Below are 23,729 nucleotides of genomic sequence, written 5' to 3' on the forward strand. Positions count from 1 at the left end.
CCGGGGGAGAGCAGAGCCCTCGCTGTCCTTGCCTGGCACGAGCGTCCCGTTACTGTGCAGGGCAGTAGATGGAGCTGGGGCCAGGAGGCAGGGTCCATGACTCTTCCCTGCTCCCCCCAGACCCCTTCAAGCCGTTCATCATCTTCTCGAACCGCCACGAGATCCGCAGGATTGACCTGCACCGCGGTGACTACAGCGTCCTGGTCCCCGGGCTGCGCAACACCATCGCCCTGGACTTCCACCTCAACCAGAGCTCGCTGTACTGGACCGACGTGGTGGAGGACAAGATCTACAGGGGAAAGCTGCTCGAGAATGGGGGTGCGTAGCTGGGGGGGCATGGAGGAAGCTGGTGGGGACCAGGCAGGGATGCAGGTTGGGATCTGGCGCTGCCCGTGACTCCTTGGCACCCTGCACTGGTGCAGCTACTGGAGTCCACGGCCCCTGTAGCGATCCTGTTGTGCTCCCTGAAGCTGCTCATTATGTAGGAGTTAATTAGAATTCCCAGCACTTCCCTCATGGTAATTGCAGCCCAGCAGCTGCGAGCACAAAGCCAGGCCCCCTCCCCAGCAGCGCTGCAGAGCAATGGGGGGAGATGCCCACACTGGGGCAGCGAGAGCCCAGCCAGGACCATGGACGTGGGGCTGAGCCCTTTGGGGTTCAGGCCCCATTTGGGGATGAAGCAGACCCCTATGGAGCTGTTCAGGAGCGGGGTGTGACAGCGGTGGGGGAAGAGGCACCCCCCTGATCCTGCGCGGTGCTGTGCCCCACAGCTCTGACCAGCTTCGAGGTGGTCATACAGTACGGGCTGGCCACCCCCGAGGGGCTGGCTGTGGACTGGATCGCTGGCAACATCTACTGGGTGGAGAGCAACCTGGACCAGATCGAGGTGGCCAAGCTGGACGGCACCATGCGCACCACGCTGCTGGCTGGGGACATCGAGCATCCCCGCGCCATCGCCCTGGACCCTCGCTACGGGTAAGGCAGGAGCAGCCGTCGGTCCCCAGGGCCAGCATCCTTGTGGTGTGAGGCCGGGCTGGGGCGCGCATCCCAGAGCTCATCCCCGCGCTGACGGTCCCTGCTGGCTGTTCCCTGCAGGATCCTGTTCTGGACAGACTGGGATGCCAGCCTGCCCCGCATTGAGGCTGCCTCCATGAGCGGCGCGGGCCGGCGCACCATCCACAAGGAGACGGGCTCTGGAGGGTGGCCCAATGGGCTCACTGTGGACTACCTGGAGAAGCGCATCCTCTGGATTGACGCCAGGTAGGACCGGGACACTGCCCCGCAGCTCCCGTCCCCGCTGGGACCCAGCCCTCGCAGCTCCTTCCCCGTCGCTCCTGTGTTGTGCTGCCATTTGACTGCTGGGCTGGGAGCTGAAGGCTTTGCTCTGTGGGGTCTGTTTGTGTCTGCAGCACGTCCCAGCCTTTGCTTTGGGTTTTGTCCTCTGCGGGGGCTCTCATCGCGGGTGTAAATCGTCCTCCTCCTCCGCATTAAAGAGAGCAGAGGAGGCGGCTGCTTCAACCCGTTGGGGTTACAGACCTGTGCTTGGCTCTGCTGTGCACAGGTCAGACGCCATCTACTCCGCCCTATACGATGGGACGGGGCACATCGAGGTGCTGCGGGGACACGAGTACCTGTCGCATCCCTTCGCTGTCACCCTGTACGGAGGGGAGGTCTACTGGACCGACTGGCGCACCAACACGCTGGCCAAGGCCAACAAGTGGACGGGGCACAACGTGACGGTGGTGCAGAGGACCAACACGCAGCCTTTCGACCTGCAGGTCTATCACCCCTCCCGGCAGCCCCTGGGTGAGCCCTGGCAGGGGGCACAGGCAATGGGATGGGCTGTGGGGAGAGCGGGGAGAGCAAAAGGGGTGTTCCGGGGTGATGATGCTGGGCGGTCCCAGCTCCTCAATGGGGCAGGCTGAGGTCTGGGGGCGCCTGCAGCTCTTTAGGGCCCCATGGAATAGGGACATCGCTGAGTCTTTACCCCTTTCGCAGCTCCCAATCCCTGTGAAGCCAATGGGGGCAAAGGGCCGTGTTCCCACCTCTGCCTCATCAACTACAACCGCACCTTGTCCTGTGCCTGTCCCCACCTCATGAAGCTGGACAAGGACAACGTGACCTGCTATGGTAAGGGTCTGTCCAGGCCACCATAGGGTGAGGAGGGGGTCTGGGTGCTTTGGAGCTCCCCTGCAGACCACGTCCCACAACCACCCCTCTTGTCCTCGTCCCCAGAGTTCAAGAAGTTCCTGCTGTACGCGCGGCAGATGGAGATCCGCGGCGTGGACATCGACAACCCCTATTACAACTACATCATCTCCTTCACGGTGCCCGACATCGACAACGTCACCGTGGTGGACTACGATGCTCTGGAGCAGCGCATCTACTGGTCTGATGTCCGCACGCAGACCATCAAGAGAGCCTTCATCAACGGCACTGGTGTGGAGACCGTCGTCTCTGCGGGTGGGTGCGGACGAGCATGGCCCCATCAGAGCAGGGCAGAGGCTTTGGCTCTATGAGATCGGCCCTTCCTCTTCATCCGAGCAGCATCCCAGCCCCATCCTCACTGCTAACCAGTCTCCTTTCTCCGTTCCCTTTCAGACCTGCCCAATGCCCACGGCCTCTCCGTGGACTGGGTTTCCAGAAACCTCTTCTGGACCAGCTATGATGCCAACAAGAAGCAGATCAACGTGGCTCGGCTGGATGGCTCCTTCAAGAACGCAGTGATCCAGGGGCTGGACAAGCCTCATTGCCTGGTGGTTCACCCCCTCCAGGGGTAAGTGGTGCTGCAGATTTGGGGGGGGGGTGGTGTCAGGGCAGGGCTGTGGGAGCAGGAGGAGGTGTATGTGCAGGCACACGTGTGCACACGCGTGTGGGGGTGCAGGGAGCAGGATGCTCTCCCGATGTGTCAGCGCGTGTAGGAGGTGTGTGAGAGGAGCCGGGGGCTGTGCGGGGTTGTCAGCAGCAGAAGCTGTGTTCCTGTGCACGCCAGCCTGGCTGCACCGATCCTGCACCAATGGGGATGCTGCAGTGAGGGGGGAGAGGGATGGAGGGCTGCGGGGGGGGCACTGTGCTCAATGTCCCCTCGCTGGAACAGGAAGATTTACTGGACAGACGGGGACAACATCAGCGTGGCCAACATGGACGGCAGCAACCGCACTCTGCTCTTCACCAACCAGAAAGGGCCTGTTGGTACGAACCCCCCTCTGCACCCCAAGTACCACCCCATCGTACCCTTCCTGGCCCTAAAAGCCTTGAGCTCCATCGGGGTTGGCAGCCGGTTTGTGCTGGGTCAGCCTGACGCCGTGCCCCTGTTCTCTGCGTCACCCCATCTGCTCTCCCATCATCCTGCCTCCCACGTGGGGATGGATGGTCCCCGTGTGCTGGACATTGATGGTCCTCTGCTTCCTAGGACTGGCCATTGACTACCCAGAGAGCAAGCTGTACTGGATCAGCTCTGGCAACGGCACCATCAATAGATGCAACCTGGACGGCAGCAACCTGGAGGTGATCGAGTCCATCAAGAGCCAGCTGAGCAAGGCGACTGCCCTGGCCATCATGGGTGAGAGCTGCCAGGGTGATGGGTGCCGTTCATGAAGCCCTTTCCTGGCCCTGCCCAAGCACAGGCCGCTCGTAGCCACCTCATCAGCAGCGCAGGGGATGCTTCTCCACCAAAGGCCCCTTTCTCCAGGCTGTAAATCCATGTGGATCCACTGCTCTTTGCTCCTGGGGTGGGAGGGGATGGGGGAAAGCTGCTGCATGTTCCCGTCTTCTCCCAGGTGACAAGCTCTGGTGGGCTGACCAGGCCTCCGAGAGGATGGGTACCTGCAACAAGAAGGACGGGACGGAGGTGAGGGTGCTGCGCAACAGCACCACGCTGGTGATGCACATGAAGGTGTACGACGAGAGCATCCAGCAAGGTGAGCACCGGGCTGTGCAGTGGCCGGGCTGCCAGGAGGGGCCAGAGCTGGACCACGGTGACCTGGTGGTTGTCTGAGCCCATCCTCAACCCCTTCTCTCCCCACGGCAGCTGGAACCAATCCCTGCAGCCAAAACAACGGGGACTGCTCCCAGCTCTGCCTCCCCACTTCCGAGACCTCCCGCTCCTGCATGTGCACTGCGGGCTACAGCCTGAAGAGCGGGCAGCAGTCCTGTGAAGGTGAGCACAGACACCCCCCCATGCCCGCTGCATGCCGCAGCTCTGCTGTGCCGCATGGTGCTGTGCAGCCATGGAATCATAGAGCCGTGGAATGGTTTGGGTTGGAAAGGATCATCCAGCTCCAACCGAGAGGACCACCCTCGACCAGGTCACCCAAGGCTCTGTCCAACCTGGCCTTGAGCACTGCCAGGGATGGAGCATTCACAGCTTCCCTGGGCAGCCCATTCCAGTGTCCCAGCACCCTCACAGTAAAGAACTTCCTTATATCCAAGCTAAACTTCCCTGTTTGGGTCTCTGGGAATGGGGCTGGGAGAAGGCGTTTGCTCTGCAGATCCCCATTCCCTGCCGGCTTCGCCATCATCTCCCTTGGGAGGGAAGAGCCTGGTCGCTGCCAGGGCCTCTCAAAGGCTGTTTGTGTGCAGAATGTTCTTGGTGTTTTGGAGGGTGCTGGCAGAGCTGCTGCACCATCTGGGTCAGGCCAGGGACTGAATAACAAGCGCTGCCCTGACCCAGATGCGGCGCAGAGCCTTTGCCAGCAGCGCTCTGCACAGAGGCTTGGCTCGTGCCTCCCTTGGGTCCTGCGGGGGTCAGAACCCCTTGAACAGGGGGGGCCTTGCAGCATCCAGGGGGTGCAGGACACGGCCCCATTGCAGAGCTGGGCAGGGAAGGGCTTTGAGGCTGTTCATTGTGTTCCTGCCCCAGCCATCCGCAACCTCATCCCAGACTCTGTTCCCTGCCCTCTTTCCATAGGGTTTGCCATCCCTCCCCCTGCCCAGCGTGGCAGTCAAAGCCACTCTTTTCCTCCTTATGCTCATCCTCATCAGTCCCCATCGTGCAGGGCCATCCCTCCCTCCTTGAGAAACCACAGTGCTGCCCGTGTGAGCATCACCCCCTGCCATCTGTGTCACAGGTGTTGGCTCCTTCCTCCTGTATTCGGTCCATGAGGGGATCCGAGGCATTCCCCTGGACCCCAATGACAAGTCGGATGCTCTCGTGCCTGTGTCAGGAACCTCCTTGGCCGTGGGGATCGACTTCCATGCAGGTGACACAGGGGCTGGGAGCGGGACAGTGGGGCTGGAGAGGCTGGGGAGTATGAGGGGACCATCCCCAGATCTTCCTCTGTCCTACAGCATCCCCTCAGCAGCTTCGGGTGAGGGAGGGATTCAGGTCCTCACACTGGGGCTTTGGGGTCTGTGCTGCATTTGGAGTGACCCAGAGGTGGTCACTGACACCCACTCTCCTGCCTGGCAGAGAACGACACCATTTACTGGGTGGACATGGGTCTGAGCACCATTAGCAGGGCCAAGCGGGACCAGACGTGGCGGGAGGACGTGGTCACCAACGGCATTGGCCGCGTGGAGGGCATCGCTGTGGACTGGATCGCCGGTGAGATGGGGCTCTGGAGCGGGGCGGAATGGATGGGAGCAGGGCTCAGGGTGGCGTTCACCATCCCCTCTCTGCAGGAAACATCTACTGGACCGACCAGGGCTTCGATGTGATCGAGGTGGCCAGGCTGAACGGGTCCTTCCGCTACGTGGTCATCTCACAGGGGCTGGACAAGCCGCGGGCCATCACGGTCCATCCAGAGAAGGGGTGAGATGCTGCAGCTCCAGCTTTGGCTGTTCACAGGGAGAGGGGAGCTGTTTGGATGCAGGGAAGGATGGAGGACGTGGGAGGTCTGTGCCTGCTTTCTGGGCTGCATCCAGCTGAATGCAGCGCTCCTTTCCCTGCAAGCACGTGGGATCCTGGCAGAGCAGCAGGGATCTGGTGTGGAGGGATGAGGGGGAGCAGCGTTTGTCCTGAAGGTCGGAGGATGCTGTTTCTGGCCAGCCTTGGTCACATCCGTGCTGTCCCCTGCAGGTACCTGTTCTGGACGGAGTGGGGGCAATACCCCCGCATTGAGCGCTCTCGCCTGGATGGCACCGAGAGGATGGTGCTGGTTAACGTCAGCATCAGTTGGCCCAACGGGATATCCGTCGACTACGAGGTACTGTGTGCCCAGAGGTCCCTAAAGCCGTGCTGGTGGGACACGGCTTTGCCAGGGCCATGGGGGCTCCTCTCCAGTTCAGGGAGGGTTGTTCCAAAGGAACTCTGTGGTGGGAGATGCAGAGGGTTCCTTTGTGCCTCCCCAATGCACTGCTCCGTTGCTGATCCAGCTGCTTTCTCATCACCTCAGGATGGAAAGCTTTACTGGTGCGATGCCCGGACAGACAAGATAGAACGGATTGACCTGGAGACGGGTGAAAACCGAGAGGTTGTTCTGTCCAGCAACAACATGGACATGTTCTCCGTGTCGGTCTTTGAGGAGTACATCTACTGGAGCGATAGGTACGGGGTCCAAGGGATGCGGTGGTGTTGGGTTGCCTCGGAAGGTGGGTGCTCTGGGTCCCGCCACAGGGTGCTGCTGGGCTTGGCCCCGTGTCGGTCTCTCAGTGGCTCCATCCTTTCTTTAGGACTCATGCGAATGGCTCCATCAAAAGAGGCAACAAGGACAACGCCACCGAGTCGGTGTCCCTGCGGACGGGGATCGGCGTGCAGCTCAAGGACATCAAAGTCTTCAACCGGGCCAGGCAGAAGGGTGCGTGTGGGAGCAGGGGGGTCAGCTTCCTCTGGGAATGGGGGAGCAGGGAGCATCCTACGCAGAGCCTCCAACAACCCCCCTTTTCCTGCGCAGGCACCAACATCTGTGCTCAGAACAATGGGGGCTGCCAGCAGCTCTGCCTCTTCCGGGGCAATGGGCAGAGGACGTGTGCCTGTGCCCATGGCATGCTGTCTGAGGACGGGGTGAGCTGCCGGGACTACGACGGATACCTGCTGTACTCGGAGCGCACCATCCTCAAGAGCATCCACCTGTCAGACGAGAACAACCTCAACGCGCCCATCAAGCCCTTCGAGGACGCCGAGCACATGAAGAACGTCATCGCCTTGGCCTTTGACTACCGCTACGGCTCCAAGGGCAGCAACCGCATCTTCTACAGCGACATCCACTTCGGCAACATCCAGCAGATCAACGACGACGGCACCGGGCGCAAGACCATTGTGGAGAGTGAGTGTCGCAGGGCTCTTGGAGCCCTCTCAGCCCTCCTTTGTGCTCTCCCCCATCCTGAACTCCCCCTTTCCTCCCCCCAAATGGACGTGTTTCGGTGTCTGGGAGGCGTTTGGAGTGGTGGATGGGAAGGGTTCAGCTGCGAGCTCCCTCCTGGAGCCGGTGCTGGAGGACGCAGCCTCGCAGAGCTTGTTCTGGCACGCAGAGCGGATCACGAGGCTGAGGCGCGCACGTGGGCAGGCGCTGCTCTAGGAGCAAGGCACTGCAGCAAACCTGGGAGCTGCTCCGTTGACTTCCAAGGCAGAGCCGTTGAGCCTGAGCCAACCTTGCCCCGTGCTCACCTCCAGGCTCTGTCTGCACTCAGATGGTGGCATCGGCTCCTGCAGCAGCTGGAGAGCCCGCGTCTGCTGCTCTGCCACTGGGGAGCATGTCCAGCAAGGGTTATGGATGTGCTCGCTAATGCGGGTGTTTGCATTTGGTACTCGGGCTGGCTGCTGTCGCCGAGATCAGGAGGGCAGGGCCCAGCTCTCACACATGGTTCATCAAGCCTTTTGCTGGTCGTTAGCGGGGAAGGATGGGTGAGCAGTTCAAGCTCCTGGCCTGGGAGCTGGAGAGAAGGATCCCTGGTTGGCCACAAGTCTTTGTCTCGTCACGTCGTGCCTCTGGCTCTCAGCTCTCCCTTGGCAGAGGGAGAACCTTCCCCTTCCCAGTGCAGATGCTGTGGGGGACAGGAGGACCAGGACTGGCCAGTGCAGGGCTGATGGTCAGAGCACGAGTTCAAGCCCTTGTTTTGTCACTGGCGAACATTGCTCAGCCTTCCCTTAAGGAAGTGTCATTGCTGGCTTGGTAAAGCCCAGGAGGCTCCCCAGTGAGATGAGGGGGTCCCATCTCACCCCTTAGCACAGACACCAGCCCAATCAGGTGGTGTTAAAGCAGCCAGAGCCTCTGAGGGGGATGTCATTAGAAGGCTGCCAAAGAAGATGCCCATGGGTGTCATGGCCATCAGTGGCTGATGTGCCCCTGGCCTGTACCCCCCCCTTGCAGACGTGGGCTCGGTGGAGGGGCTGGCCTACCACCGCGGCTGGGACACGCTGTACTGGACGAGCTACACCACCTCCACCATCACCCGCCACACCGTGGACCAGAGCCGCTTGGGCGCCTTCGAGAGGGAGACGGTGATCACCATGTCAGGGGACGATCACCCCCGGGCCTTCGTGCTGGATGAGTGCCAGAAGTGAGTGTCCGTGCGTGGTCCGTAGGGCCAGCATCCAGGACACCCCTCCCCTGGGGTGGAAGCACCGGCTCCCAACACAGAGAGTGTTGGACCCATGGAGGAAAGGTCCTCACACAATCATTCAGCATCCCAAAGTCCCATCCCCTTCCCTGCCTGGCTGGTTCCATGGGGTACCACGCTTCCCAGCTGGCTGCAATGGCCTCATTTGTCCCTTTCCCACCCCACAACATCCCATCCACCCTAAAGTCCCTGGAAGCCGCATAGCAGAGGGGCATGGCAGAGAGTTGGGGTTGTAAAGCCATTGCGTGTCTCACCCCTTGCAGCCTGATGTTCTGGACCAACTGGAATGAGCAGCACCCCAGCATCATGCGTGCCACCCTTTCTGGTGCCAACGTCCTCATCATCATTGACCAGGACATACGGACACCCAATGGGCTGGCCATTGACCACAAGGCTGAGAAGATCTACTTCTCTGATGCCACACTGGACAAAATCGAGCGATGTGAATACGACGGCTCCCACCGCCACGTGAGTGCGGGGATGGGGCTGGGGCGACGTCCACGGGCACAGGGGACACACAGGGACAGGCTGCCTTTGGTTTGACGTCCCTTGTGCTCATGGCCTGTCCATGTCCCGCAGGTGATCCTGAAATCAGAGCCCGTGCACCCCTTTGGCCTGGCTGTCTATGGGGATTACATCTTCTGGACGGACTGGGTGCGCAGGGCCGTGCAGCGAGCCAACAAGTACGTGGGCACGGACATGAAGCTCCTGCGGGTTGACATCCCCCAGCAGCCCATGGGCATCATTGCCGTGGCCAACGACACGGACAGCTGTAAGGATGCGGAGATCCCTGCCCCATCCCAGGCAGTGCCAGGGGAGGGAGAGCCCATCCCACCATCCTGCCATTGCCCCTTCAAGACCCTCACCGCCAAGGCATTTCCATCTCCAAACCCTGTGCAGGCTGGGGGGTTCCCTGTTTGTGCTCTTCCCAGGGCATCCTCCTTGCAGGACTGGGTGCCCCGACCCTGTGCATCCCCCTAGGGCCCCCTGAATTGCCTGGGGAGGAGAAAGGGAAGGGGCCACTGGTTCTGTCCCTGGTGTGAGCGCTCCCCCTCTGTCCTAGGTGAGCTGTCCCTGTGCAGGGTGAACAACGGCGGCTGCCAGGACCTCTGCCTGCTCACTCCCAAGGGCCACGTCAACTGCTCCTGCCGTGGGGAGCGCGTCCTGCAGGAGGACCTCACCTGCAAAGGTGGTGGGGACGTGGAAGCGGGAGCTGCTGGGGACGGGAAGGGCAGGAGAGGCCGGTCCCTGACGCTCCCCCCGTGTCCCTTCCAGCCCTGAATTCCACCTGCAACGTGCACGACGAGTTCGAGTGTGGGAACGGCGACTGCATTGACTTCAGCCGGACCTGCGATGGCGTCGTGCACTGCAAGGACAAGTCAGATGAGAAGCAGTCCTACTGCAGTAAGGTTCCTCCTCTTGCTGCTTTGATCACACACACATGCGCCCCCAGCACGTGCAGGCACCCAGCTCTGGCTGGCAAAGGGAGACTGGGATCCTGGGTGTCTTCTTGTGTCCCTTTTGCCCTCCCAGAGATGGGTCCATCCAGGCTTTAAGTGCTCCAGACTGTTGCCAGTTTGGCGGGGCAGGATGGAGAGTGGAACACCTTGAGCTGACCCAGTGGGGCTGCAGCATCCCTTGTCTAACCCTGACCTGGAGAGGTCTCAGCTGGGCAAAGGCGATGCTTCGCCCTGCAATGCGATGCCACTGGCACAGGGTTAAGCAGGGGATGCTGCCGGCACAGGGAGCCCGTCTGCTGATCCTGCCTGCTGCTGCTTCCTGCTGGAAGAGTCCCTGAGGAGCTGAGGCAGCCTCACCCTCACCTCCTCCTCCTCGTCCCCCCTCGCAGGCAGCCGCAAGTGCAAGAAGGGTTACCTGCACTGCATGAACGGACGCTGCATCGCCAGCCGCTACTGGTGCAATGGCGTGGATGACTGCGGGGACAACTCGGATGAAGTGCCCTGTAACAGTAAGGATGCTGCCTGGCTCCTGGCCAGCCCTTGCCAGGGCTCTGTCAGCTGCCTGGGACGGGGACAGCAGCTTCGGGAAAGGGTTACCTTGAGCTTGACAGGATCAGAGCAGAGCCAGGGCTTCGTGGCGAGTCCAAGGTTTAAATCCTGCTCATGCTGCTTGCGCTTTGTCAGATCAGTCCCTGACAGCTCGGGAGGAAGAGCTCCTGAGCATTGCCGTGCAGCACCCAGAGCGCAGCACCTGGGAGGAGCAGTCGGCAGGAGGAGCACAGAGCGATGCTCCTCACGGCTCCCACGCTCCCCCGAGCATCCCTGCAGGGCTGCTTGGTTCAGAACCAAGAGCAGGAGATTCCCTGAGCTCACCCAGCTCCAGGCAGAGTGTGCTGAGCTGGGGAGACCGCAGGTCTCAGCCAGAAGGGACACCAGAGATGGGGGTACAGGATCAGGTGCCCCATAGCCTGCTCTGGGCATTGGGTGTATGGGGGCTGCTGGGTGTGTCCCCCCCCCCCCAGCCTCATCCCCTGTGGGGCTTCCCCCTTACAGAAACCAGCTGTGCTGCCACCGAGTTCCGCTGCCGGGACGGGACCTGCATCGGGAACTCGAGCCGCTGCAATCAGTTCATTGACTGCGAGGATGCTTCGGATGAAATGAACTGCAGTGAGTGCCCCAGCTCTGCCCCTTGCTCCCAGCTCTGCCTTGATGGAGCTGCTCCTGCCCTCTGGGTCCCTGCACCGTGTTTCAGTCCTTGGCATGAGGGAGAAGGGCCCTGCCTCCTGTCCCATCAGCACATCACTGCATCCTTCCATGCCGTGCTATCCCCTCACCACCCCATAGCCCATCAGAAGTGCTTAACGTGGTCCCAGCAGCTCATAGGGCTGATGCTCGGTGCGGCTCTTGGGAAGGGAAGGGCTGTTGGATGCAGGCTTGGGCTGATGCTGCGTGGTGGGACCACAGGGCACCCATCACACGGGGCTCCTGGTGTGGTCCCTTGCAGCCGCCACCGACTGCAGCAGCTATTTCAAGCTGGGGGTGAAGGGCACCACGTTCCAGAAGTGCGAGCACACGTCGCTGTGCTACGCCCCGAGCTGGGTGTGCGATGGGGCCAATGACTGCGGAGACTACTCGGACGAGCGCAACTGCCCAGGTGAGTGCAGGGAGAGGAGAAGGGGGCTCGGGGCATCCCGATGGGCGATGTCCCTTTGGGGTCCATGTGGGTGGCGGGTGCTTTGTTGGCACACTGGGACCATGGTCCTGCGTGGAGGGTGCTGATGGGTGCGGGAGCACAGAGGGCTTTTGGGGAGGAACCCTTTGGGGTCGGGTGGCTCTGGGTTGGGAGGAGGCAGGACGTGTCCACAGCACCCTTCTGGATGTTTCCCTTCCCAAACCAGGCGGGAGGAAACCCAAGTGTCCAGCCAATTACTTCGCCTGCCCAAGCGGGAGATGCATCCCCATGACCTGGACCTGTGACAAAGAGGATGACTGCGAGAACGGAGAAGACGAGACCCACTGCAGTGAGCGGCAGGGTGGGGAGAGCAAGGGACATGGGGGTGATGGCATGGGGTGGCGAGCACAGGCATGCGAAAGGGCAGGCAGGACCCTCTCTGACGCCCCTTTGCCAAGGACCAGGCTCCAGATTCTTCCCCCTCTATGGTCTTATTCCACAAGCTTGGGCTTCTGGCTGCGACCAATGCATTGCTCAGTGCACACACTGGTGCCCAGGGGCATTTTGAAGGTGGCCAGTTCTGGCTCCCTTAGTTTATAGCTTTAGTACCAATCCCCCTGAACAAACCCCAACCGTTGCTCAGGAGCTGGGGAACATTTCCAGCTGTAGAGCAGGGAATCCCCCGCTGGTCCTGCCGCTCCAGTGCCCATCACCGTTGCGTCCTTCCCCCTGCATTGCCGTAGCTCTGACCCTTCCTCTCCTCTCCCAGACAAGTTCTGCTACCCCGTGCAGTTCGAGTGCAACAACCACCGCTGCATCTCCAAGCTCTGGGTGTGTGATGGGGCAGACGACTGCGGGGATGGCTCCGATGAAGACAGCCGCTGCCGTGAGTCTGCTCCAGCCGCTGCTCTGACCCCCCTCAGTCCCTGCCTCCATCCCTGTGCATTCCTCCCTCTGCCCATCCCTTCTCCCACCCTTGCTTTCCTGTGCCGTGGTCCTCACTGCCCTCCTGGGTTCTGTATCCCCCCTCACCAGCGGGGGTGACCGGCTTCCTTCCTGCTTCTCCCTGCCCCAGGGCTGACCACGTGCAGCGCGGGATCCTTCCAGTGCCCGGGCACCTACGTGTGCGTGCCCGAGCGCTGGCTCTGCGATGGAGACAAGGACTGTGCGGATGGAGCTGATGAGACCCTGGCTGCTGGCTGCTGTGAGTGCCCCACGGGCTGGTGCTCGGCAGGAGGAGCAGAGTGTAGTGCAGGCAGAGCACTCCGTCGGGAGCAGATGGGATGCCTCATCCTGCAGCGCTGTGGTGGCGGCACACCTGGACGTGGGGATGTCTGGGCCAAGGGCACCCGGGTGCTGTTCACAGCCACGGGACAAGGGCTGGGGGGGGCAGGCAGGAGAGCAGAGGGGTCTGACGGGGGGGGTCTGACAGTGATGCCTCATTGCAGTGTACAACAACACGTGTGATGAGCGGGAGTTCATGTGTGGAAACCGCCAGTGCATTCCCAAGCACTTCGTCTGCGACCATGACGATGACTGCGGGGATGGCTCGGATGAGTCCCCAGAGTGTGGTGGGTGCCTATGGGACCGGGGGGGGGGACAGCGAGGGCTGTATCTCCTGCAGCACTGGGTCTCCTGAGATAAGGAAGAAGCTCTTCCCTGTGAGGGTGGTGAGGCACTGGCACAGGGTGCCCAAGGAAGTGATGGGTGCTCCATCCCTGGCAGCGTTCAAGGCCAGCTTGGACGGAGCCTTGGATTCATGCTTAGTGTGAGGTGTTAGAACTGGATGACCTTAAGGTCCTTTCCAACCCAAACCATTCTATGGGACCCTGGAGGAGTCTTCATTACCCTGAAAGGGTTTGGGGTGAGGAGAGGGGTTGGATGCTCCCGCATCGCCTGAGCTGCTGCTGTCCCACAGAGTACCCCACGTGTGGTCCCCATGAGTTCCGCTGCGCCAACGGCCGCTGCCTCAGCAACCGGCAGTGGGAATGCGACGGCGAGTTCGACTGCCACGACCACTCGGATGAGGCGCCCAAGAACCCGCGTTGCACCAGCCCAGGTACCGCTGGGGGCCACGGCTGGGAGCGGGGCCGCCCGGTTCCCCCTGTGCTGACCGCTGCCACGTCCCCACTGCAGAGAACAAGTGCAACGACTCCTTCTTCCTCTGCAAGAACGGGAAGTGCATCCCCGAGGCTCTGCTGTGCGACAACAACAACGACTGCTCCGACGGCTCCGATGAGCTCAACTGCTTCATCAATGAGTGCCTTAACAAGAAGCTGAGCGGCTGCTCCCAGGAGTGCGAGGACCTCAAGATCGGGTACAAGGTAAAGGGCCCGCAGGCCAGGAGCATCGGCCAAAGGGATGCTCTCCTGCTCCCTGCCTCCTCCACGGCATCGTGTCCTGCGCCAGCTGGGCAGGGGATGCTCACCTGGGCTGCTGTCTGCAAGCTGCCTGTGCCCGAGCCCGCCTGTCCCGTGGTGCTGCCTGTCACGTCCCTGGATGTGTCTAACAGCTCCGGGTTGCCTCCTGCAGTGCAGATGCCGTCCCGGCTTTCGGCTGAAGGACGACGGGAAGACGTGCATTGACATCGACGAGTGCTCCACCACCTACCCCTGCAGCCAGAAGTGCATCAACACCCTGGGGAGCTACAAGTGCCTGTGCATAGAGGGCTACAAGCTCAAACCTGACAACCCCACCAGCTGTAAAGCTGTTACAGGTGAGAGTGGAGGAGGCAGGGATGCTCTTCTGGTGATGCTGCTGGTGCTGGGGTTGGTCACGGTGCTCCACAAGGCAAAGCTGCTGCCTTGGGCTTACGGAAGAGAGCTGGGAAGCAGTGGGGCAGGGGGCGAGGTGGGACCCACATCCCTGACACATCTCCTGCCTTCCCTGTGCAGATGAAGAGCCCTTCCTCATCTTTGCCAACCGGTACTACCTGAGGAAGCTCAACCTGGATGGCTCCAACTACACGCTGCTCAAGCAGGTTCGGAAGGAGCTGGCGGTTGGAGAGGGGCCCTGTTGCTTGTAGGTGCTGCAGGAAAGGCTCTTCCAATGCTTCTCCCTTCCTCGCAGGGGCTGAACAATGCAGTGGCGCTGGATTTCGACTACCGGGAGCAGATGATCTACTGGACTGATGTCACCACGCAGGGCAGCATGATCCGCCGCATGCACATCAACGGCAGCAACGTTCAGGTGGGGATTGAGGCAGCCCCAGCCTGGGCCATTGGTCCTCACCAATTTCCTGCCCCAGGGACACCACCAGTGACTGAGGCCATCACTGAGCTCAGGGCATCAGCCCAGGTTGCTATGGGCTGTTCTGCATCCCCATCCCAAGCAGAGATGGGCTCCATGCTGCCCCAGAGCAATGGGTGGGAAGGGAGGAGGAAAGGGAGCTGGGGAGGACCACTGGGGAGGACCAGGAAGTGGGATGCTGGGGGTTGGAACTGGATGATCTTAAGGTCCTTTCCAGCCCAAACTGTTCTATGATCCCATGTTGTCACCCCCCGAGGAACCAGGGTGGGATCTGCTTCTCCCTGTCCAGCCCCAGCATCTCTGTTTTCTCCCAACAGGTCCTTCACCGCACTGGGCTCAGCAACCCCGATGGGCTGGCTGTGGACTGGGTGGGAGGCAACCTGTACTGGTGCGACAAAGGTCGGGACACCATCGAGGTGTCGAAGCTCAACGGTGCCTATCGCACTGTCCTGGTGAACTCGGGTCTGCGTGAGCCCCGGGCACTGGTGGTGGATGTCCAGAATGGGTGAGAGCCTGGGGGACCTGCACCTACTCCTCTGTGCCCTTCTTCCATCTTCCCTAGTCCCGGAGGTTGGGAGATGGGATGAGGTCTTCCCTCCTCACCTCTAGGGCTCTTGGCTGCTTCTCCCTACCCATCACATCAGTTCAGCCATTGGGCACTCACTGCTGTGGCTTGGGCTGGACTCAGTCTCCCTCCGCTCTTCTGTTCCATCCCCAGTTACCTGTACTGGACAGACTGGGGGGACCACTCCCTCATCGGGAAGATCGGCATGGATGGCACCAACCGCAGCGTCATCGTTGACACCAAGATAACTTGGCCCAATGGCCTCACCCTGGACTACATCAACAGCCGCATCTATTGGGCTGATGCACGGGAGGACTACATAGAGTTTGCCAGCCTGGATGGCTCCAACCGGCACACGGGTGAGAGCACCGGGGTCCCACCAGGGCTGGCTATGGTCCCCAGCTCCACCACCTCCTCTGAGCAGGAGGAGAGGTCTGCTCCTTGGAAGGGGTGGCGTGAGGCTGAGCCACCCATTCCCCTTGTTGCAGTGCTGAGCCAGGACATCCCGCACATCTTTGCCCTCACGCTCTTTGAGGATTTCATCTACTGGACCGACTGGGAGACCAAGTCCATCAACCGGGCCCACAAGACCACGGGAGCCAACAAGACCCTGCTGATCAGCACCCTGCATCGCCCCATGGACATCCACATCTACCACCCCTACCGCCAGCCTGACGGTGAGCTGAGATGCGCCCGCACCAGGGCTCGAAGCTGAGGGTCCCCTGCCTTGGTCTGACTCGTGGTTGTGTCTCTGTTCCCCCCTCCCAGTTCCCAACCATCCCTGCAAGACCAACAACGCTGGATGCAGCAACCTCTGCCTCCTCTCTCCGGGCGGGGGGCACAAATGTGCTTGTCCCACCAACTTCTATTTGGGCAGCGATGGCAAAACCTGCGTCTCCAACTGCACGGCCAGCCAGGTACGAGAGCCCTGCCTGCCCGGCCATGCCCTGGCCTCTTGTGCTGTGCTTTCAGCAGGCCCCAGCTCCTCTGCTGGCGCTGGTGCTGTGCATCAGGTGGCTGCAGGCGCAGGCAACACTTCCCTCCTGTGGCACTTGCCAGCACACGCAGAGTGCAGTCGTTTGGGGGTGCCCAGGGGAGCCAGAGGGTATCTGTGGGTCGAGGTTTCCCCCCAGCATCCTGGGGGTGGAGTGCCTGGGAAGCGGGATAAAGCCTTTGGGGTCCTCCCTCCCTGCGCCCTCAGCAGTGTGGGTCTCTCCATCGCAGTTTGTCTGCAAGAATGACAAGTGCATCCCTTTCTGGTGGAAATGCGACACAGAGGACGACTGCGGGGACCGCTCGGATGAGCCGGAGGACTGCCGTGAGTGACCGCAGCGTCGGCCGGGCTCCTGCCAGCCCTCCAGCATCGTGTGCTGTGCAGAGCTGCTGGTCCCCCCCCAGCCCCACTGCTTAGCTGGCCTCAGGGCAGTGCTGCTGCTCCCTGCCAGCTCCAGCACAGGGCAGAGTCACCCTGTTAATGGGGCTTAAGGAACAGGGGTGGGGGGATAACAACAGCCAACTGCTGCTCTCAGTTCACTGCACCCCAGTTGGGTGCTGAGGAACCCAGAGGGGAAAGTGGGAGGTTAAGGTTTACCAGAGCACACGTCTCACCCCGTCTTGCTCACCCCGCAGCTGAGTTCAAATGCAGGCCAGGGCAGTTCCAGTGCTCCACTGGGATCTGCACCAACCCGGCCTTCATCTGTGATGGGGACAACGACTGCCAGGACAACTCGGATGAAGCCAACTGTGGTAGGCTCCCCATCTCCTCCTCGCAAGCCCAGTGTCCCAGGAAGCAGAGGTGCAGTGGGTCAGGTCCTGAGCTGGCTGCCTCCTTTCCCCAGATATCCACGTCTGTCTGCCCAGCCAGTTCAAATGCACCAACACCAACCGCTGCATCCCCGGCATCTTCCGCTGCAACGGGCAGGACAACTGCGGTGATGGAGAGGACGAGAAGGATTGCCGTGAGTGTGGGGCTGGGAGCCATGGGGCATGTGCACGCTTGGGGTGAGGAGCTCAGTGCTGCGTCGGATGCGTGTCTCCTCCGGGCAGGGGCTTTCTCCTTGCCTCTGCCCACTGTCCCCCTGCAGACACTTCTGTTTCCTAGTGGAGATGAAATCCTTAAATCCCTTGAAGCGGCAGGGTCAATATTTGCACTGGATTTGCACTGAGCCTATTGCACAGCTGAGGGATTAAACTGGAACAGGGGAAGCTCAGGTTAGGTGTAAGGAAGCAGTTCTTTACTGGGAGGCACGGGTTGCCCAGAGAAGTGGTGAATGCTCCATCCCAGTGTTCAAGGCCAGGTTGGAGGGGGCTTGGCCAACCTGGTCTAGCGAGGGGCATCCCATGCCCATGCCCATGGATGAGCTTTAAGGTCTTTTCCAACCCAAGCCATCCCATGGCTCTGATCTGCATCCCCCGCTCAGTGGGGGGGGGGGGGGGGGGAGAGGTTATGGGGCTGTGCCCCACTGCCTCTCCTGACTGCTTCTCCCCGCTGCAGCGGAGGTGACCTGTGCTCCCAACCAGTTCCAGTGCGCCATCACCAAGCGCTGCATCCCTCGTGTCTGGGTGTGCGACCGGGACAACGACTGTGTCGATGGCTCAGATGAACCTGCCAACTGCAGTAAGAAGCCTGTGTGGGGATGGGGGGGGTCCACACTGAAACCGGGAGCTCCCCGGTGCCTCTGCGTGCTGCGGGTCCCTGTGGGCAATGGGTGATGGTGGGGATGATTCTGCCTTGGTCTGCCCCTCTCTCTGACTTCTCCCTGCTTGCAATGGGGGGATCTTGCCCTCTGTGTTGCAAGGCTGCTGGCACAAGGTGGTGCTAACCCCACTTGTGCCATCTCGTTGCCCCCCCCCCCCAAGCACAAATGACGTGTGGCGTGGACGAGTTCCGCTGCAAGGACTCGGGCCGGTGCATCCCAGCGCGCTGGAAGTGCGATGGGGAGGACGACTGCGGGGATGGGTCCGACGAGCCCAAGGAGGAATGCGGTGAGCAGGGGCTGGGGAGAGGAGCCCCGAGGGCACCGTGTGGGCAGGGAGCCCTATGGCAGGGCAGCGCTGATCCCATCCTGTCCCATCCCAGATGAACGGACCTGTGAGCCCTACCAGTTCCGCTGCAAGAACAACCGCTGCGTGCCGGGTCGCTGGCAGTGTGACTACGACAACGACTGCGGGGACAACTCGGACGAGGAGAGCTGCAGTATGTGCTGCCTTCGAGCCTTTGCTGTGCTGGGAGCTGGTGGAGAGTGGCTCAATGCCCCCCATCTGGCCCCAAGGCCTGCCAGTGCCCCCCAGCTCTAGAGGGGAGCATCAGTGGATGGATGCTTGGTGCCAGGGTTCCTCCTGCCACAAGTGGGGCAGGTAGAAGGGAGGAGGTGACCCCAGCATCCACATGGGCTCTGCCACATCCCAGAGGGGCCGCGGCAGAGCCAGACCCTCTCCCCACCATCAGCTCCCACCCGGGTCCTGCTGTCTCCCTGCAGCTCTCTAGGGTGCAGCTTTCTGTTTTCTGTTGCTTTCACATCGTGGGGTTGAGTTTGTGCCATTTCACCTCATCTTATGTTTTTCTCCATTTTCACACTGTCGTTACGGGGCACTCAGAGGTAGGTTCCTGCCAAAATCTTTCTAATTCCATGTACAGTCCCTCTCGAACAAATGAAGACCATAAGTTCTAGGTGAGGGCAGAGGGGTCGGGACCCGACAACCCAGCCGGATTTATCCATCATCAGCACCAGCATCTCCCTCCACTGGAGCCGCAGTCGGGGAGGCTCCGACCCTGCTGCCTCCACCACCGGGGCCCATGCATGGCTCACACTTGGCTCCAAAATCCATCCCCTCCTTGACCCTTCCTGCTCTGCCTCCCTTTTCCTCTATAGTCCTGCTGGCTTCTGCTCTGCGGCCAGAGCGGCCGCCTGCCCCACATGTCCTACCCTAGGGCAATAGGGAAGGGAAGGATCCCAGTGGGAGACTGCCCTCCTGCAGGCAGGTTTGGCACTGCCTGTGTTGGTGTTGGCCCACTGGGCTGCGAGGGCTCTGTCCCCACGCCATGCAAGGAGGGGACCATGTGCAAGCGCTGCTAGACCTGGCCATGGGCAGCAGGGAGCTATAGGGCTGGTGGAGAACGACGTGGGGGGACACATGCAGCAGGGAAGCTGCCAGGAGCTGGTCTGTATGGCCATGGTACCCCCCCACAACCCCATTTCCCTGCAGGGAACTGGGATGGGAAGGGGCCGCGAGGTGGCATCAGCCGTGCCCCTCTTTGGCCGTTCCCCAGCTCTGCTTGCCCCCCACTCTGTGCCTCTGGACCTGTGTCTGTGCCCCCCCCGCAGCCTGCCTGCAGCTCCCACTGCGGGCTCACCCTGTGTCCTCTGTCCCCAGCGCCCCGGCCCTGCTCCGAGAGCGAGTTCTCGTGTGCCAACGGCCGCTGCATCGCCGGCAGATGGAAGTGTGATGGGGACCACGACTGCGCGGATGGCTCCGATGAGGTACCTTCACCCTGTGCGCCGCTGGGGACCCGGCCTTGGCCACCGGGCAGGGGCTGAGAGCCTGCTCCTGGAACGGGATGCTGCCCCGCGCGGGGCTGTCCTGGCTGACTGCTGCCCCTTGCCTTCCCCTGTGCAGAAAGACTGCACCCCGCGCTGCGAGTTCGACCAGTTCCAGTGCAAGAACGGGCACTGCATCCCCATGCGCTGGCGCTGCGATGCTGATGCAGACTGCATGGACGGCACTGACGAGGAGAACTGCGGCACTGGGGGTAAGGGCAACGCTGCGAGTGTGCCTCGGGGCCGGTTGTCCATGTCCCCTCGTGTCTCCTGTGTCCCCAGCGCGGGTGGGAGCACTCTGGGCATGCACAGGCACATATCCAAGTGCTGGAGAGCCCCCCAGCTGTGCTGTAAATTGGAGCTGTGCTGGAAATTGGAGTGTAAATTGCAGTGCCAGGCTGGGGTTTCGGTAGCCGGGCAGCGGCATCTCACGGCTCTCCTCCTGTCCCATTGCCGTCGCAGTTCGCACGTGTCCCCTGGATGAGTTCCAGTGCAACAACACGCTGTGCAAGCCCCTGGCCTGGAAGTGTGACGGGGAGGATGACTGCGGGGATAACTCGGACGAGAACCCCGAGGAGTGCTGTGAGTGATGCTGCATTGCCTCTCCCCGTTCCCCGGCATGGGCTGCAGGGGCAGCGGTCTGAGGGGTGACAGTCCCCGAGCCACGGGTCCCCTTTGTGCCAAGGGGGGGCTCCAGTCGGAGGTGCTGGGGCTGGCGATGGGGAGCGGGGCTGGGCCAGGAACTGGGCCGTTGTCTTTGCTTCAGTCTCTTTGCTTTAGTCTCCGGAGCCCGCTCGCCCTCGTGGGACCAAGCCTCCCCGGAGGCCGAGGCCGAGCAGCAGCTCGTGACAAGCGCGACAGCCCGGCTATGGCGTCTCCTTTCACCGTCACCGTTTGTTTCTGTTTGCCGGTGCAGTGAAATTCCAGTGTCCCCCCAACAGACCGTTCCGCTGCAAGAACGACCGCGTATGTCTGTGGATCGGTCGACAGTGCGACGGCATCGACAACTGTGGAGACAACACGGACGAGAGGGACTGCGGTGAGCGGGGCTGCCTCCGGGCACCGCGCCGGGGTGCAGTGCGTTGCAGAGCACCCCAAAACCGGGTGCCGGTGTCCTTGTCGCCATCTGCACCATTGGCACCCTGAGGCTCCGGCGGGGATGGGTGCCCGTGGGCAGGGAGCGTCACAGCCACAACCCCTGCTCCCGCAGAGTCACCCACGGCCAAGCCCAAGAGCTGCAGCCAGGACAAGAACGAGTTCCTCTGCGAGAACAAGAAATGCATCAGTGCCAACCTCCGCTGCAACTTCTTCGATGACTGTGGAGATGGCTCCGATGAGCAGTCCTGCTCCCATGGTGGGTGGGCATTGGGGTGGCAAAGGGGGGGACACTGGGGGGAGCTGCGAAGGGGCTGACAGCTCATCCCCCGCTGCAGACCACAAGTCGTACGACTGCATGACCAACACCACCATGTGTGGGGATGAGGCCCAGTGCATCCAGTTGCAGTCCTCCACGTACTGCACGTGTCGTAGAGGCTTCCAGAAGGTGCCAGACAAGAATTCCTGCCAAGGTACTTCGCGACACTGATAGATGAGGTTTGGGGTCAGGCCATTGGGGTTATGGTTGGGTTTTGCCCCCAAGATGGAGCATCAGAAATGGTGTCTGTGGGGCTTGGAGAGAGATGGGGTCTCCAAGTGCTGGGTAGCACAGACCAGCCCCTGAGGTGGGCACCCTCCTGTTCTCCCCCCGACTCCCATCTCCCATTACCCAGACGTCAACGAGTGCCTGCACTTTGGGACATGCTCCCAGCTCTGCAACAACACCAAGGGCTCCCATGTCTGCAGCTGCGCCAAGAACTTCATGAAGACGGACAACATGTGCAAAGCAGAAGGTGAGGAGGGCATGGGGCCCCCTCTTCCCTCCCTGCTCCTTCTCCCCATGCACCTCTGCCCACACCAACATCTCCTCTTCGTCCGCAGGCTCCGAGCACCAAATCCTCTACATCGCCGATGACAACAAGATCCGGAGCATGTACCCCTTCAACCCCAACTCTGCCTACGAGCCGGCCTTCCAGGGCGATGAGAACGTGCGCATCGATGCCATGGACATCTACGTCAAGGGCAACAAGATCTACTGGACCAACTGGCACACGGGCAGGATCTCGTACCGGGAGCTGCCCGCCTCTTCCACCGCCTCCACCGCCTCCAACCGCAACCGGCGCCAGATCGACGGCGGTGTCACCCACCTCAATGTGAGCTCTGCCGGGGGACCCGGCGGGAGGCACCGGGACCGGGCTGCTGGCATCCTCTGCCCTCACCTCTTTGTCCCCTTTGTGCCCTTCCCAGATCTCGGGGCTGAAGATGCCGCGGGGCATTGCCATTGACTGGGTGGCCGGGAACATTTACTGGACGGACTCGGGGCGGGACGTCATCGAGGTGGCGCAGATGAAAGGCGAGAATCGCAAGACGCTCATCTCGGGCATGATCGATGAGCCCCACGCCATCGTGGTCGACCCACTTAGGGGGTGAGAGGCTTGAGCCCTTTCTCCTTTGCATCTTCCCGGTCCTCGCTCTGGCTCCTCTTGCCAACAAGCCCGTCCATGGGGAAGCTCCCTGTGCCCAGTGACCGCTCGAGCCAGCTGGCTCCTTGGGTCATGATGGTGATGCTATGGGGAGAACAGGGGAGGATTTCCCTCTCCATGGGGCCTTGGAATGTCCTCCTGCTGTTCCCCTCCTTGCTCCCACGCCGGGAGTGACCTGCCCGTGTCCTTTGCAGGACTATGTACTGGTCAGACTGGGGCAATCACCCCAAGATCGAGACAGCGGCTATGGACGGGACCCTGCGCGAGACCCTGGTGCAGGACAACATCCAGTGGCCAACTGGTGAGCAAAGACGGGTGTTGAGGGGGGCACAAGGGGTGGTGAAGACCTTGCAGGGGGGACGTACAACCCACCCGTGCTGGGGAGGGTTGACCATGCAGCTCTGAGCCCCATGGCAGGAGTATGTAGGGGCCATGACTTGGTCAAGAGGGGCTCGGAGGGTGGGTTGGGGGCCTCAAACTCAGTGTGGGGGGGTGTGTGTGACCCCTCAGGCCTGGCTGTGGACTACCACAATGAGCGGCTGTACTGGGCTGATGCCAAGCTCTCCGTCATCGGCAGCATCCGGCTCAACGGCACCGACCCCGTAGTGGCCATTGACAACAAGAAGGGTAAGCTGGAGGACCCCAACACCGCCCCAAACGGGATCCAGCATCCCTCATCAGCCCTGTCCCAAGGCACTGAGCAGCTGAGTGTGCCCCCTCTTTCCTTCCCCAGGGCTGAGCCATCCGTTCAGCATCGACATCTTCGAGGACTACATCTATGGAGTCACCTACATCAACAACCGCATCTTCAAGATCCACAAGTTTGGGCACAAGGCTGTCACCAACCTGACGTCTGGCCTCAACCACGCAACCGATGTCGTGCTCTACCACCAGTATAAGCAACCAGAGGGTGTGTGCCAGGCCCGGGACCCCCACTCTGCTCCTGGGGCGGGAGGGAGATGCCATCAAGTGGGGCTTGATCTCTGATGTGGGGCATTGATGGAGCTTGGGCAAGAGACTCGGCCACACGAGCAAGGGGCACCTGGATGGGCAGAGCAAGAGGGTGGATGGGGGGGGACGGGGACAGATGCAATGGCAACCCCAGGGCGTTGGGTTTGCACAATGGGAGATGCCCCGAAGCTGCTGGGGGGAGCCCCACATCACCCC

General features: G+C 61.6%; 2 protein-coding genes across 2 annotated transcripts in view; both read left to right on the top strand.

Annotated features, from left to right (window-relative positions):
* Positions 1 to 23,729, top strand: part of LRP1 (LDL receptor related protein 1) — a 64,855-nt gene that overhangs the window by 37,939 nt on the left and 3,187 nt on the right. The window contains exons 24-80 of the mRNA XM_061479539.1: positions 121 to 318; positions 771 to 975; positions 1,096 to 1,260; positions 1,562 to 1,806; positions 1,999 to 2,130; positions 2,236 to 2,463; positions 2,602 to 2,776; positions 3,098 to 3,192; positions 3,413 to 3,562; positions 3,780 to 3,920; positions 4,031 to 4,159; positions 5,070 to 5,201; positions 5,411 to 5,545; positions 5,623 to 5,752; positions 6,020 to 6,146; positions 6,336 to 6,487; positions 6,613 to 6,737; positions 6,834 to 7,205; positions 8,250 to 8,439; positions 8,763 to 8,967; positions 9,079 to 9,271; positions 9,563 to 9,688; positions 9,775 to 9,903; positions 10,349 to 10,468; positions 11,013 to 11,126; positions 11,464 to 11,613; positions 11,858 to 11,992; positions 12,401 to 12,517; positions 12,707 to 12,835; positions 13,080 to 13,202; positions 13,550 to 13,690; positions 13,768 to 13,955; positions 14,164 to 14,347; positions 14,526 to 14,611; positions 14,701 to 14,820; positions 15,198 to 15,385; positions 15,599 to 15,804; positions 15,934 to 16,122; positions 16,214 to 16,362; positions 16,670 to 16,763; positions 17,075 to 17,191; positions 17,284 to 17,403; positions 17,940 to 18,062; positions 18,305 to 18,430; positions 18,525 to 18,641; positions 19,820 to 19,926; positions 20,063 to 20,195; positions 20,446 to 20,565; positions 20,900 to 21,022; positions 21,194 to 21,337; positions 21,417 to 21,551; positions 21,753 to 21,872; positions 21,961 to 22,232; positions 22,327 to 22,505; positions 22,757 to 22,863; positions 23,073 to 23,189; positions 23,296 to 23,472. Coding sequence (XP_061335523.1) covers positions 121 to 318; positions 771 to 975; positions 1,096 to 1,260; positions 1,562 to 1,806; positions 1,999 to 2,130; positions 2,236 to 2,463; positions 2,602 to 2,776; positions 3,098 to 3,192; positions 3,413 to 3,562; positions 3,780 to 3,920; positions 4,031 to 4,159; positions 5,070 to 5,201; positions 5,411 to 5,545; positions 5,623 to 5,752; positions 6,020 to 6,146; positions 6,336 to 6,487; positions 6,613 to 6,737; positions 6,834 to 7,205; positions 8,250 to 8,439; positions 8,763 to 8,967; positions 9,079 to 9,271; positions 9,563 to 9,688; positions 9,775 to 9,903; positions 10,349 to 10,468; positions 11,013 to 11,126; positions 11,464 to 11,613; positions 11,858 to 11,992; positions 12,401 to 12,517; positions 12,707 to 12,835; positions 13,080 to 13,202; positions 13,550 to 13,690; positions 13,768 to 13,955; positions 14,164 to 14,347; positions 14,526 to 14,611; positions 14,701 to 14,820; positions 15,198 to 15,385; positions 15,599 to 15,804; positions 15,934 to 16,122; positions 16,214 to 16,362; positions 16,670 to 16,763; positions 17,075 to 17,191; positions 17,284 to 17,403; positions 17,940 to 18,062; positions 18,305 to 18,430; positions 18,525 to 18,641; positions 19,820 to 19,926; positions 20,063 to 20,195; positions 20,446 to 20,565; positions 20,900 to 21,022; positions 21,194 to 21,337; positions 21,417 to 21,551; positions 21,753 to 21,872; positions 21,961 to 22,232; positions 22,327 to 22,505; positions 22,757 to 22,863; positions 23,073 to 23,189; positions 23,296 to 23,472 — 8,649 coding nt within the window. The remainder of the gene's footprint in view (positions 1 to 120; positions 319 to 770; positions 976 to 1,095; positions 1,261 to 1,561; positions 1,807 to 1,998; positions 2,131 to 2,235; positions 2,464 to 2,601; positions 2,777 to 3,097; positions 3,193 to 3,412; positions 3,563 to 3,779; positions 3,921 to 4,030; positions 4,160 to 5,069; positions 5,202 to 5,410; positions 5,546 to 5,622; positions 5,753 to 6,019; positions 6,147 to 6,335; positions 6,488 to 6,612; positions 6,738 to 6,833; positions 7,206 to 8,249; positions 8,440 to 8,762; positions 8,968 to 9,078; positions 9,272 to 9,562; positions 9,689 to 9,774; positions 9,904 to 10,348; positions 10,469 to 11,012; positions 11,127 to 11,463; positions 11,614 to 11,857; positions 11,993 to 12,400; positions 12,518 to 12,706; positions 12,836 to 13,079; positions 13,203 to 13,549; positions 13,691 to 13,767; positions 13,956 to 14,163; positions 14,348 to 14,525; positions 14,612 to 14,700; positions 14,821 to 15,197; positions 15,386 to 15,598; positions 15,805 to 15,933; positions 16,123 to 16,213; positions 16,363 to 16,669; positions 16,764 to 17,074; positions 17,192 to 17,283; positions 17,404 to 17,939; positions 18,063 to 18,304; positions 18,431 to 18,524; positions 18,642 to 19,819; positions 19,927 to 20,062; positions 20,196 to 20,445; positions 20,566 to 20,899; positions 21,023 to 21,193; positions 21,338 to 21,416; positions 21,552 to 21,752; positions 21,873 to 21,960; positions 22,233 to 22,326; positions 22,506 to 22,756; positions 22,864 to 23,072; positions 23,190 to 23,295; positions 23,473 to 23,729) is intronic.
* Positions 13,220 to 23,729, top strand: part of SHMT2 (serine hydroxymethyltransferase 2) — a 33,125-nt gene continuing 22,615 nt past the window's right edge. Inside the window, exon 1 of the mRNA XM_061479535.1 lies at positions 13,220 to 13,225. The gene's annotated coding sequence lies outside the window, so the exon portion shown is untranslated. The remainder of the gene's footprint in view (positions 13,226 to 23,729) is intronic.

The sequence above is a fragment of the Pezoporus flaviventris genome, unplaced genomic scaffold (genome assembly GCF_033815535.1).
Source record: "Pezoporus flaviventris isolate CSIRO_AGI_PZ_B2104156 unplaced genomic scaffold, CSIRO_AGI_Pfla_v1 ptg000152l, whole genome shotgun sequence".
Classification (NCBI taxonomy): domain Eukaryota; kingdom Metazoa; phylum Chordata; class Aves; order Psittaciformes; family Psittacidae; genus Pezoporus; species Pezoporus flaviventris.